Source organism: Bos taurus, chromosome 8 (assembly GCF_002263795.3).
Source record: "Bos taurus isolate L1 Dominette 01449 registration number 42190680 breed Hereford chromosome 8, ARS-UCD2.0, whole genome shotgun sequence".
NCBI lineage: Eukaryota > Metazoa > Chordata > Mammalia > Artiodactyla > Bovidae > Bos > Bos taurus.
In genome coordinates, this window is record NC_037335.1 from 102,106,643 (window position 1) to 102,120,402 (window position 13,760).

Here is a 13,760-nt window from a genome sequence, read left to right on the forward strand (position 1 = left end):
ACCTGAGTCACAGAGACGAAGGACAAGTATTCCGGGCAAAGGGAGCAACGTGTGTAAGGGTCCTTGGGTGGGAAAAGCTTGAGCATTTGGCCAGTATTTCACTTGGTAAAGAAAGCTCGTATTTAGTTGGTTCATTTGTATTGTTTGAATTTTTTTTACAGTGAAAATGTTTCCATATAATAGTTGTATAATAAAATATATCTTTACAATGCTAAAAAAGGAAGAAAGCAAGCAGGCAAGCTGGTATGGCCTTGGTCCCCATCACTGACATAGAACCTTCCAGAGGAGAGATGATGGCAGAGGTAGAGAGCGGGATCCAGGATGCCACGGACCCTGCTCTGGGTCTCTCTCTGACAGCAAGTTCCTTGAGGCTCCCCAGGCTTCCTTCTGTAGGGCAGGGTCTGAGTCCAGCTTCTTCTCCAACTTCAGAGTCACCAAGGAAGGAAGCAGTGAGCCATTCACCACTCCCTTCCCCTGGCTTGACTTGGGGATGTGTGTCTGCTCCCCTCTGCTCATGTCTCCTCCTCCCTAGTGACTCAGCACGAAGTCCTGCTTCACCCCGGTGCTGCCTCTCAGGAAGACCTTGTGTAGTTCTCCACCTCAGATCTGAGATGGCTGAACGAGAGCGCCCCAGGTCACACGTCTGGCCCATTCCAAGATGGTTTCTACCTCCCACCCACACATGGAGCAGTATCTCCATCCCGGATGGGAACCTGGGGCCTCACCAGGGGTTTGCAGCCTGCCTTTCTCTTCTGCTTTTGAAAGGGAGGGGGTTTCTTTCAGTGAATACCTTTCCACTCACTGGGATGAGCTTTACAGATAGTTCACTTAGGCTTCGTAGAGACATTGCTGTCTTTCACAGAAATGGGGAGGAGGATGTAGTCGAAACAAACACCCATTGCCTCCCTTCTTTCCACCAGCTCTGAATAACCCGTGTAGGGCATCATTAGACAAAGGTGACCCAGCAGGACTGACTGGGAGGGTAGCTCAAAGCTGACCCTGAAATCTGCATCTCCACGCTGACGCGCTGCATGTGTGTTGTCATTCCAGTGCCTCATGGCGTGGGAGTCGATCATCCCGCTACTGCAGGAGAAGCAAGAGGCCAAGTAAGCTCCTTCTCGGGACCGAGACTCTCCTACCTACGCAGGGCCTGGCACCCACCCCGGAATGTCCCTGCGGTTCCGGACACGTGGCACCGAGAAAACAGTCGCAGCAGCATCTCTCCTCGGTGTATTCCTTTCCCTCCCCCTCCCCCTGCCTCTGTCCAACAGTTGTTTTCCCTGAGTATTTATTCCTTGGTGGAGTCCGTAAAGGGCTGTCGTCATCTCTCGGTGGAAGAAGCTGCCTTGGTGGTGTGAAGGAGCCTGCTCGGTGGGACACTACGAAGATTTGAAACTGAGGGACACGTCAGCCCTCAGCTGACATTCTGACATCTCGTTACAGTCCCGTCTCTGGGGCCAGCAGAGTTGCCTGCTGAGGAAGAGAACCGGGTCCTGCTTCGCAAGGCCATGAGGAAGGCATGAACAGGAGGCAGCGCTTGCCTTCTGTGGATGCCCGGCCGCTCTGACATTGGCCTCCATGGGCCTTGACTTGTCTCGGCCTGGAAGTTGGTGTCGGTGCCTCCAGGAAAAGTCCTTAATGTACAGGGGTCTGTGTGGCTCTGAGTGTGGCCTGCTGCCTGCCCGTCACGAGTGACACCTATGTTACAGTTTCTGGTTCATGTGGGACCATTTAAATCGGTGTCTTGGTGCAGCCACGCTAGAGCCAGCCAGCCAGGGTCTTTGTCCTCATGCCAATGCCTTGGGAAGTGGAGGGAGCAGTGTTCCCCAAACTCGTTTTCTGACACTAAAATGTAGTAGATTGGGAACTGTTTTATGTAAAACGAAAAAAAGGGTGCATTTTTCTCTGTGACGTTCTTCACCGTTCTTTTGCTTGTTAAATGTCATCAGGGTAGAGAGACAGGCCTGAGAGGGGTCATCTGTTGTCCTGAAGTCGGAATAATCGAGTTGTTGAGAGTTGCTGAGGTCGGCGGGCATATACCGAGCCCCACCTCCCACGTCCACTTTCTGCAGTTTGCCTTTACCTCACCAAACATTGCTGGTTTAATGTTTCCTCCTGTGTCCACTGAACGTTTGGTCAGCTTTTGGGAGAGAGGCGGGTGTGTTCTCAGGATACAGTGAAGGTTTGTAAACTCTAGTGTGAATGAACGGTCCACGTGAAGTGCTTTAACTTTACTGTTTCCTAGTCAGAAAGAAGAGCCTGCATCTAGATGGGCCTCGAAGATGACACGTGTGACAGCAAACTCTTTGCTTCTAGTTCAGCTCACATCTCCTCCTGGCTCCATTTGAGGCTTCATTTCAGACTCTTAACAGGTTTCCTTCTCAAGTGTGTCAACACAAAGTAGACAAAAAGGATCTCTTCCTCCAGCTCGTTATCTTTCCCCTCTTGAAGTGAAACTACCTATGTCATGTTTGTGTTCTTTCGTCTGTGGCTCATCTCTATAAAATTACAAATCTGAGCCTCAAATAAGTGGTATTATTTTTTTGTTTGTTTGTTTTTTTTAATGAAACAGCTGTGCTGAGACCCTGCTGTGTTTGCAAGTGAACCTGCAAATACTGGTCAGCACGCAGCCTCCTGAGGGCACTGCATCCTGCTTCCAGCTGCAGAGGTGATCTTGGGGCAGCCGCTGGACAGCCCAGAAGAGTTTGGTTTCGTTTTCATCATGTTTGAAAGAGTCATGGTTTAAGGGATAATTTGTGTGTCAGTTGGTACTTTCATGCACTGTTAGACCCCGTTCATGCCATTCTAAAATCCTCTGATGTGAATCTTCCGTTTGGTACAATTAGAGATGATTCAGTGGAGAAAAAGGGTAAGAAGAGTTCATTGACCCCGAGTGGTGATTCAGTGTTTCATTCTACCTCTAAACCATCCTGTTGGTGTGGCTGAGGTGGTGCGGGTCCAGCCTGACAGCTTGCTGGTAGAATCAGGGCGTGTATCTGATAGTGGGTTGATGGCCTTCTGTGGATATTTTGCAGAAGACACTAGACTGTCCTAGAGGTGAACACTTATCTTGGCAAACGTGCAAAGTCTTGCCTGGTGGAACGTATGCTTTAAAAATGTCCAGCATGACGAATGCTTGGGAAGAACCATGGAAGGAGTTACAGGAAGACTAGACTCTAGTCTGCTGCTACTGGCCAGAGCCCAGGGACGTTCCTGTGGGAGGTCAGTTGGGCAAGAAGGCAGCCCTTCAGAAGAAACCCATCAGGTTCCTTGCTGGGACATATGGAGATAGGTGGGGTACACAGTCATCCTCTTACATGATTGGAGGCAGAAGACTGGTTCTGAAGCACTGCAGGCATCTTGGGCTTTTTCTTTCTCTGTGTGGTCCCTCAGTGAAGTGCCTGTACTTTTAAGCCTCCAGGGAGAGCTGGAATGAGGCAAACCAACCTCCAGCTTGCCACTGGTGGCAGAGCTTGGAGGACCAGGGTACCTTGCAGCCTTCCTTGGAGGAGTGGTCGTTCCAGAAAATGAACCTTTGTCCCTTACTTCTGGCTGGCATCTGATGAGGTGAGGAGGCTGGCCCAGAAGGCAAGGGATAGTAGGCAGTGGTGGAGGCTCTCCAGCCCTTCGCATCCCCGTGGGCCCCACCACCGAAGGTCCGCAGCCCCAAGCATTCACCTCTTTATCTCCATCATCACAAAGGTGATTCCCCATGAGAAGCGTAACCCAGAGACCTCTGTGCCAAAGACTGCCTCCTGGTTCGTCACCCCATCCTTCATGGCTCCACAAAGTCTTGAATCACCAAGTCCTCTCTTGTGTTTATTTTCCAGGAGAAGTTTGCTTGAGGCTGTGTCTTAACCGTAGACACATGTGGACAGGTTGAAACTTGAGTACGTGGCCGTGGAGTGGAAAGTCAGCCTGTTGACTGTCCCTGGGCTGGGGAAGTGGAAGGTTCCATTCACCTGGGTTAGAAGTCCAGGCTAGGGCAGAAGACAGAACTTGTAGAAACTGAGCGATCTTAGAGATGCAGATGAGGTTGAAGAGAGCAGTCGTGATTTATAGCATTTTAGGGACACTGCTCGTCGTTACCCGGGGCTGGATTGCCAAGAAGGCTCTCAGCTACTGTGCTCAAAGCAAGGAACCTCTGCTCCTGCTCAGGCCAGGTTCGGGGTTGGGTTTTACCCTTTATTAAGACTTAATGATGATTGCTCAGATAAGTGCAATTGTGGACGTGACTGGCTTGTTTTCACTGTGCTGCTCATTGAACCCGCCACACACCTTTCTTTAGCTGAAATAACAAACCAGCACACCTCTAGGGATGGTGGTGAATGTAACCTAAGGGTGTCTTCATGCCAAATTTCAGCCACACCCAGAGGGTGTCTTACATGTTGTTGACTTGAATGTGTTTTCTCAGTCGCCATCCGCAACAGGGGGAATAAAAGGCACACCTGGCCCTCATTGCTTGCGAGGCTGCCATTTGCGTTGGGATGCCGGGCAGTTCAGCCTAGAGAAGGGAACCTGCCGTGTGGCTGTCTGCACGTGGACTTGCTCTTGGGACAGTATCAGCCCAAGAGGCACTCGGAGTTTGTATGACTTGGCCCTGCCATTGACAGCATTCAAGTCGAGAGCACTTGATTCTGTTTCGACGCCGTTCACTGAGTCTCATGAGAGTCCTTCTCTGCCCTGTGTCCTGAGCTGGTGAGAGTGAAGGGAGAGCAAAGTCCAGACTAGCCCATCTTCTGAGCAGAAACAGCCCTTTAGAGCAGCCAGGGTGGAGCCCATTTTCAACCCATCCCAAGACCCAAACAGATGAGGCCAGTGTAGGTCTGTGTGTGGTCAGGGTAGGGCGTGCCAGTGCTGGTCCCTGCCTCCTCACTCACAGCCTGCTCTCGAGGTCTGTGGAAATAGGATGGTCTCATCATCAGGCTGGGGTAACACAAGATTATGTTGGGGATTTGGGTCTGCCTTCTCCCTTCCCAGAGTCCCCAAGGGCCACCAGGTGGAGCATGCCCACGCACCCACTCACTCACTGTGGTCTCTCTTCTTCCGACGGCGTTTCCCTCGAATTTGCCTGCCACCCTCTGGGCCAGACCTACAGATGGAGATGGGTGTGTTGGAGTTTTTCACCTCCTTGTGGTTTTGAATTCAGTGAATTTAAGAAACCTGACTTTTTTCATCAGCCCACCCAGTAGGTGGCCAGCTCTTTAGGTTTAGGGTCCCTGGTCTCCCCATGTTGCACAGATCGGAGCAGGCACAGGGTTGTGTGTGTTAGAAAAGTTTTGGGGGAGGGGTATTACAGGGGGTGTGACTGTTCTCTCAATCATACGTGTTTGAAATGTTCTCTGGGTATGACTGCCTAACCCTTTCTGTGTGGCAAAAAAAAAAAAAAAAAAAAACGTTATCCAGGTAGTTTTTATTACCATAGGTAGCCTGTAAATAAGTGCTTGGAAAAAATAACTCTAACAAACCAGTAAGATATTTGTCTCATTCATAAACATTGTGTATTTAGCACTTGAAAAACAACAAATCCAGACTTTTGGACATGCCACAGACTGTTAAAAGCCTAACTGTACTTTTTGAGAATTTGTCAACAACTACTAATATGCCTTATTCTTCAACTACTGTTGTTTAGATTCTGGTTAGAAAAGAGTTTTTAGAGATGTAATCAGTTGTTCAGTTTAAACACTTGAGGCCTAACCTAGCCAGTCTTCATTCCACTTAAAGAAACAAGCCAGAAAGTGAGGTTCATAATTAGGGCTGCCTTTTGGGAAGAGAAAGCTAAGTACTGCTATTGCCAAATGATATTTTTTGATAATGTCAGGAAATACAGGGACCACAAAACCTTTTTCGTTGTTGTTTTCAAGTGTGGAAGACGCATCTCGTGCCTTTTGGCACATTTTTTATTGTAGAGGATATTATGGTATCAGCATCGACAAATCACAGATACAAAGAACTCTGTAGATGATGACAATATTAAAGGTTTACCCCGATTCTGTAGAAGAGCTTTTTAAATGATACTGTGGGGCCTCCGAGCAGTGTATTTTACATAGAAATTCTCCACAGGTCGAAATGCCAAAAACAGCGAACACACGGTGTTGACTCACAGAATCTCGTCCTTTGTCACAGAGCTTTCGCTGTTAATAAAAGCCAGTGACTGGGTACCGCACGTGCACCTCTCCAGGCAGCGCAGCCCTCGCCAGGTGATTCTGGGCTCCCTGGAGGCCGGTGTGAGCAGGCAGACCCTGCCCACACGGCTGTGTGGCAGGCTGGCTCACAGTCTCAGACCATCCCTCCAGTCACGGATGCTGCTGGAAGGAGGGAAGGGGGATGCGTTTTCCCCAGTGGGGACGTGAGGAGGAGATAGGACACTGCAAACAAAAACGTGACTCAGTGGGATAGAGTGAGGCCTGTGTCAGCTGGGCCCTCGTCAAATAACAAACCAGCATGTCCGAACAGTCAGCGCCGTTGCCCTGGGCACCCCTGCGGTTTGGTCCTGTCCCCGTGCCTGTTCCCTGATGTCTGTGTGTCGGGAATGTGTTCAGACATGAGGTACATCTGATATATTCCCATGAAATAAACTGCCAGCAAACTTTCTAACTTTTAACTGTTGGGGGCGGGGGGAGGAAAAAACCAAACCTTTTTGCTTAGGTCATGTCCAAATTATCGACTGTTTATTATTTGAGAAATCATTCTTTACATTTAAAATTTTTAAAGGAAATCCTTGAGGTATTGATGAAGTCCTCCGTGTAAATGTGTTCTCTTCTGTCCATGTTGCCATTAAGCCAAATTAAAAGCTGTGAAAAAAAAAATGTGCTTGAGAATGTGTGTTGTAGATGAGAAAGTGATTTACAGATCAAAGTCTTTGTTTCATGAAGCTACCAAACTTTAAAAAGAATGTCACTTTTTTTTTTTTTTATTACGGAACCCAGAGATTATTAAAAAAAAAAAATTCTTGTTGCATTTTTGATGCTGGCATGAGAATTTTGTCCACTTTTTTTCATATCTGTAAAAAAATTCTGTCCATTGTTTACTATGGGATTAGTATTACATTTCAAGATAAAACAAATGAATTTGTATTGCTTGATAAAAACTATTAGCTTGTAAATTTTAAAAAGGTTTCTTTACCTCAATTAACTTAAAGTAATGGACCAATAAACCTATAAAAGATGGCTTTCTTTACCTTGAGTCATGTTCCATTTGTACAGCTTTATAGTACATGCATGACTTTTAATCGTATTTTCTCATTTTCTCTAAGGAGGTATCCGTTTATAGGCAAGAATCAGGATATGCAAAGCAACGGGAAAAAATACCAACTGTTTTATTCTTCATTTCTTATCCTCAATTTACCCTCTCCTACATCTTACAAGATGGCACTGATCTGAGAAGATGAAGAAACCACCTACTGTCCATCTGTAACTGTGATTGGCAGGAAGGCTGGCAGCCGGCCTAGGTAACTACATGAGGGATTTCTTCCCACTTTATCCCATAGCAAAGCACAGTGTCATATTCTGAGTCAGAGCCAGTCATTGCCTATTTTTTTTTTTTAATTGCTATTTTTAAAAAAATCTGTAAAGAAAGGAGAAATATCTGTGGTTCTTTAGCACATCTGAGTGTGTTGTAAATCAGAGACCACAATGCTCAGTTAAGCTTACCTAATGATGGCCATGCACTGGAACTAGACTCCTACAGGTGCTAAGCTTGGCTTTTTGATAGTAGACATCATGAATATAAGACTTGAGTCACACAAAATGAGGCAGTAAGGTGTGGGATAAGAGATTTGAGATCAAGTCTTAGCTTTTCCACTTACTAGCTATGTAGCTTTGGGCAAGTGCCATCTCTCTGAAATTCAGCATTATTATCTTTGAAATGAAGACATGCCTTTCCTGAAGGGTGGCCGATAGGACTAGCAATAATGTCTACAAAGCACCTAAGTGTCTGCTGGGCCCTCCTTATGTCATAACCCTTATAGGAAGACTTATCCTATTACTTGTTCAAATCCAGCCAACTTAAATATCAGAGATGTTCCCGTAAGAATCCTTCCTGTGTGCTTTACTGAAAATTTATGTATTGCCAGTTGAAAATTTTAAAGGGGGATATATCATTTTTTAAAACTGTTTTCCTTTTAAGAAGATTATGAAAATAGTATGCTGGAGGATTGTAGGCAGACTGAAGGTCTGGGGAAATAGAAGGGAGTGGATGATAAACTAGAAGTGATGGAAAGGGAGATGGATTTCAGTGGTGAGGCAAAGAGGTCAGAGATGACTTGGTGATTTCCAGCCTGGGAGCTGGGAGGTGATGCCATTTACGGAAATCAATCAGCAGAAAAACGGAAAAGATGGAGTAGGCTTAGATGGTGGGGTAGGAGAAGAATTTGGTTTGGACTTACATTTGAGGAGACCCAGGGGGAGGTGTTGACTAGATTGTTGGAAAGAGAGTTCTGGGAGACTAGATTACCTGGGAGGAAAACCAAGGGCAGGGCTTTGGGGTCCTCAGGAATTAGGGATCCTGGGAGAGGTGGAGGGGGGCTCAGGGAAAGTTCGAAAGAGAAAAAGATCTCCATAGATTTGAATCGTGGTTTCTAAGCTTGAGAACTTGTGAAAACACCAATTTGGGGGCCCCACCCCTAGAGTCTGATGGTATTTGTCTTTTTCTGATTGACTTTGCTTAGTATGGTAATCTCTAGGTCTCAGATCAAATTAGAGAATTTGCTTTTCTAACAGGTTCCCATTGGATGTTGATGAAGCTGATACAGGAACCGCACTCTGAGAACTAATGGTTTAGAACATCTGCTGGAAAGACCTGGAGAAAGCTGAAAAGTTTTGAAACTACTACCCTGGTGACAGGTGGGGTTGAAAAAGTCAATACTATGGTGTTGAGAGCCCAGCTTAGGTGAACACCCACAAGCTCATGGCAGGGTCAGTATGGACAAGTAAGGACATTTTTCTAGATGTTGAGAGCAAGCTTGAATGGAGAAGCTAGTGATTAGATTCATTTAGGTTGGGGGACTGGTCAGGGGCTGGAGTGGAAGGCAAGGCCTCAAGAGGAATGAGGAAATTGATTAGAGTTTGCCTAGAGCGTGGCCTTGAACTCATTTTCCCCATCGCACGTTCTCTGCCCCTGTTGCCTGTCTGAGCGAGGACCTCTGCCTCCCTCCGAGTTGCCTGAATCCCAAATCTGAATCATTCTTGCCTCCATATGCCTCACTCTGTGCAGTTCATCCACTACCCACTCCTGCTGACCTCTAGCTTCCAAATATTCCCCCAAGTCTGTCTAACCTTTCTCCATCCTCATAGCTTCTTACCTAGTAGCAGCCCACTATCACCTTCAACTGGATTCCTCAACAGGCCTCTCTGCTTGTCGCTTTTCTGCAAGTCTTGCTCACTCCTTCCAAAGCCAGTTCCTTCTCAGTGCTGCCAAGTCCTCTTTCTAATATACAGATGTAAGCATTCGACATTCTTGCCCAAAACCATTCAACAGCTAGCCTATTACTCTAAAGAGAAACTGATTCTTCCTTTTTAAAAAAAATTTTATTGAAGTATAGTTGATTTACAATGTTAATTTCTTCTGTACAGCAAAGTTACTCAATTATACACACACATATATATATTCTTTTTCATATTCTTTTCCATTATTGTTTGTCACAGGATATCAAATGTAGTTCCTTGTGTTATACAGTAGGACCTTGTTGTTATCCATCCTATATATAATAGTTTGCTAAACCCAAACTCCCATCCCTTCCCTCTTCTACACCACCCCCGCTGCCCTGCCTTGGCAGCCTCAAGTCTCCTCTCTGTATCTATGGGTCTGTTTTTGTTTCATAGATATGTTGATTTGTATTGTATTTTAGATCCCACTATATAAGTGATATCATATGGTATTTGTCGTTCTCTTTCTGACTTTGCTTAGTAAGATAGTGTCTAGGTCTGTCCATGTTGCTGCAAATGGCATTATTTCATTCTTTTTTATGGCTGATTAGCATTCCATTGTATATACGTACCACATCTTCTTCATCCATTCATCTGTCAATGGACATTTTAGGCTTTTCCTTGTCTTGGCTATTGTAAATAGTGCTATGAACATAGGGGTGCATGAATCTTTTTGAGTTATAGTTTTGTCTGGGCATATGCCCAGGAGTGGGATTACAGGATCATATGGCGACTCTAGTTTTTGAGGAACCTCCATATTGTTCTCTATAGTGGCTGTCCCAATGTACGTTCCCAGAAACAGTGTAAGAGGGTTTCCACACCCTCTCCAGCATGTGTTATTTGTAGACTTTTTAACGATGGTCATTCTGGCTGGTGTGAGGTGGTAGGTACCTCACTGTAGTTTTGATTTGCATTTCTAAAGAGAAACTTTTTTTAAAAAACGAATGTGTTCACTTTTGGTTGCTCTGTGCCTTTCCTGCTGCATGAGGGCTTTCTCTGGTTGCGGTACGTGGGCTTCTCATCGTGGTTGTTCCTGGTATTTCAGAGCACAGGCTCCAGGCATGTGGGCTTCAGTAGTTGCAATGTTTGGGCTGTAGGGCACAGGCTCAGAAGTTGTGGCACACGGGCCTAGTTGCCCCATGGCATGTGAAATCTTCCCGGACCAGGGCTCGAACCTGTGTCTCTTGCATTGGGAGGCAGATTCTTATCCACTGTACGACCACGGAAGTCCCTAAAGAGAAGCTTTTTAAAGGCTCTGTTTTGATGTTCTTCCTCACTGTCCCCGCTCACCTCTCGATTCCAGCCCCCTGGATACCTCTCCCTCCATCCCTCTTTTCTCTCTTCACGTTGATTTTCTGTATTGGGGGATATTTTCACCATCAGATCTTCCAGCATGTTCCTTCTGCCTGGAATTTCACTCAACATCCAGCCTTGGTAACTCATCTTTCCAGTTTTATGCCACTTCTCCCGAGAAGCCTTCTCTGCACTCTTGGATTTGGGTTATATGCTCCCTTATGTTAGCGTTCATTATAAGATACATGACTGCCTGTTGTTCTGTCTGCTCCACCCACTAGGTCAGACACTGGTGGGGTAGGAGCTGTCACAGGCTTGCTCTGCCTCAGCACCTAGCATGGTGCTAGGATCCGAGTAGATGTGCCTTGAAGTTGTGGACCAGTCCATGCAGGGCGTCAGTGATGATAACAGACTCTGAGCCCAAATGCTCTGAGATTTAAATGCATTCTCTAGCTTTAAGTTTTATCCTAGTCTGAGAATGCCATGTCTGAGTTCTAGAGGGAAGCTGACCAAAGAGACAGTGAGTCACACACTCATGCTACGGATGTTGATTTATTAGGAGGTGAGTCTTTTATTCACGTAATTAAAACAGTAAGTGCCTCAAAATAAAATGGTGTTAGCGTATCTCCCCTCTCCTTTCACACCTCTCACTTTGGGAAGTGCTATTGATGGAAAGTATTCCTTTGAAGAAAGCCTTTTTGATAATTGCCTTCTTAAAAACAAAACTACGCTGACTTCAAATGCCTGAGCCCTAGATAGCTCCCGAGTCATTCACACTAACAAGGCCTGAGGGAAGAAAGCTAAACTTTGTTTTCAAGGTTCTGTTTTAATTTTTAAAATACTGAATGATGTTCACAGTTGGCAGTTCTTTCGAAATTCCCTTCCTCATCCCCCTCAGGTGGTTGACTGCCTTTGTTCTCACACAGGACTCCTGGGTGACTAGTTACGATGCGTGGAGCCCCCAGAACATTCCTGGAAAAAAACTGGCTTCCATGTTGGGTATGGCTGTGCCTGTGGCCTGTGTATCTCCCTTGAAAGTTCACACTCTACTGTCTGCAGAACCCAACCTCTGCCTAATAGCAACATCCGAAAGCTGAGAAAGTGTCTCCATCACCAGTTAAGTGCTTTCCCCCACCCACCCAGGACCCCTGAGCCACAGCAAGTCATTCTGAGGCTGACTCTGGCCGGAACTTGGGTTCCTTGAGCAATGGATTACTGTGGACACCAGTTCCTGGTCCCGTCCTTGGTCTTCAGAGGGAGTCTGGCCGTTGCTGGTGTTCTGGCTCCCGCAGATCAGCACCTTCATTTCTCTGTGATGTCTCCAGGCTGCAACCACGAGGCTTGCTTATAGGCCACGATGCTGTAAGAATTGACAACAGAGAATTACAGGGGAACAGCTGGAATGGGGAGGGAGGGTCTCTAGCCATCTCTCGGAGACTCTGTCCATCATGGCAGCAGAACCGCTGTACTCCCTGGAGGAAAGTGGCCCCAGAGAATTTCCCTCACTCCAGCCTCCTTCCTGTCCCATAATATGGAGAGCCATTTGCATCTACATTTTCCCTTTCTTGAAGCCTCTTTCCATCTTACTTCTGTCTGATGATTCATTCCCATGTGGACCTCAAGCTCAAGCTTCACTCATCCCAAGCGGAATTCGCTGCATCCCCTTCTGCCTTTGCATTGCCCTTTTCTCTCTTCCATAAATCATCACATTGTTTAAGAATACTGGGAGATGAAATGGACGCCTAGGAATGAAGAGCTGTATTGAAGTCTGGAATCTGTGTGACGTTTGGCATGTCCTTTAACCTCTGGCATTCTCTTTCTCAACTGTTTGAGCTCTAGGAACCCCAGGTTCTAAGCTGGAACACAGTTCTTCCTAATGGATGGACCACATCTGGAGCTAGTGAGTGGGGTGTGGGCAGAAATCCAAATCCTTCTAAGGAAAAGCTTTGTAGAAACTTCCAAACACAGATTCCCTACCCTCTGTGAGCCCCAGGGCTCTCCAGGGAGGACCACTCACTATTCTTAAAGCTCACTGTATGTCAGAGCTGGCAAGAGGCGAGTAGAGGCAGGCAGCCCAGGACCACATGAACTGTTCCAGGCCCGACTCCACAGCTCACCCCAGCTGTGGGACCATGACAGCAGAGCCCCGCGGTTGGTGGATTATTTTAAAGCAGGACAAGAAAACTTTTCAACATTAAGATTCTCTGCCCATTTGAGTAACTATCTCCTCCGCTTTAGAGTGTATTGTGCACCTGCATTGTGTTAACTTGATCCCCTTAGAAGACGCAGGAATTCCTACTCGCTGGGGGAAAAAAAAAAAAGAATTTCTTCCTGGTGGCAGCACCCCCTGGGAAATAACATTCCTGTCTCAATCTTGTAATAGGTCTCGACCCACCGCTCACCTTGTTGGACTATGTAAACTGTCAGTATGTTACTTGGGTTTGTCCCGCCCCGGTCCCTCTTGGGAAATGTTTAAAAATTGAAGTATGTTCATTTATAATGTGTTTTTTTCAAGTGTACAGCAAAGTGATATATATATTCTTTTTTGGATTCTCTTCCATTATAGGTTAGTAGATATTGAGTTCCCTGTGCTATACAGTAGGCCCCTGTTTACGTATTTTATATATGCTGCTGCTGCTGCTAAGTCACTTCAGTCGTGTCCGACTCTGTGCGCCCCCATGCACGGCAGCCTACCAGGCTCCCCCGTCCCTGGGATTCTCCAGACAAGAACACTGGAGTGGGTTGCCATTTCCTTCTCCAGTGCATGAAACTGAAAAGTGAAAGTGAGGTCGCTCAGTCATTTCTGACTCTTAGTGACTCCATGGACTGCAGCCTACCAGGCTCCTCCATCCATGGGATTTTCCAGGCAAGAGTACTGGAGTGGGGTGCCATTGCCTTCTCCAATTTTATATATAGTAGTGTGTATATAGGAGGAGGAGATGGCACCCCACTCCAGTATTCTTGCCTGGAGAATCCCATGGACGGAGGAGCCTGGTAGGCTGCAGTCCATGGGGTCGCTAAGAGTTGGACACGACTGAGCGA

At 46.5% G+C, this 13,760-nt stretch overlaps 2 protein-coding genes across 4 annotated transcripts in view; one reads left to right on the plus strand and one right to left on the minus strand.

Moving 5' to 3' along the window:
- The window catches only part of SNX30 (sorting nexin family member 30), a 104,216-nt gene extending 102,067 nt beyond the window's left edge, over positions 1 to 2,149 (plus strand). Inside the window, exon 9 of the mRNA NM_001206738.1 lies at positions 1,051 to 2,149. Coding sequence (NP_001193667.1) covers positions 1,051 to 1,110 — 60 coding nt within the window. The 3' untranslated portion in view covers positions 1,111 to 2,149. The remainder of the gene's footprint in view (positions 1 to 1,050) is intronic.
- Positions 2,150 to 11,257: 9,108 nt separating this feature from the next.
- SLC46A2 (solute carrier family 46 member 2) overlaps positions 11,258 to 13,760 on the minus strand; it is an 84,014-nt gene continuing 81,511 nt past the window's right edge. For 2 of the 3 annotated variants that reach the window (XM_059889027.1, XM_059889026.1), the window contains exon 5: positions 11,258 to 12,078. In XM_059889027.1, coding sequence (XP_059745010.1) covers positions 12,021 to 12,078 — 58 coding nt within the window. In that variant the 3' untranslated portion in view covers positions 11,258 to 12,020. 3 annotated transcript variants of the gene reach the window in all.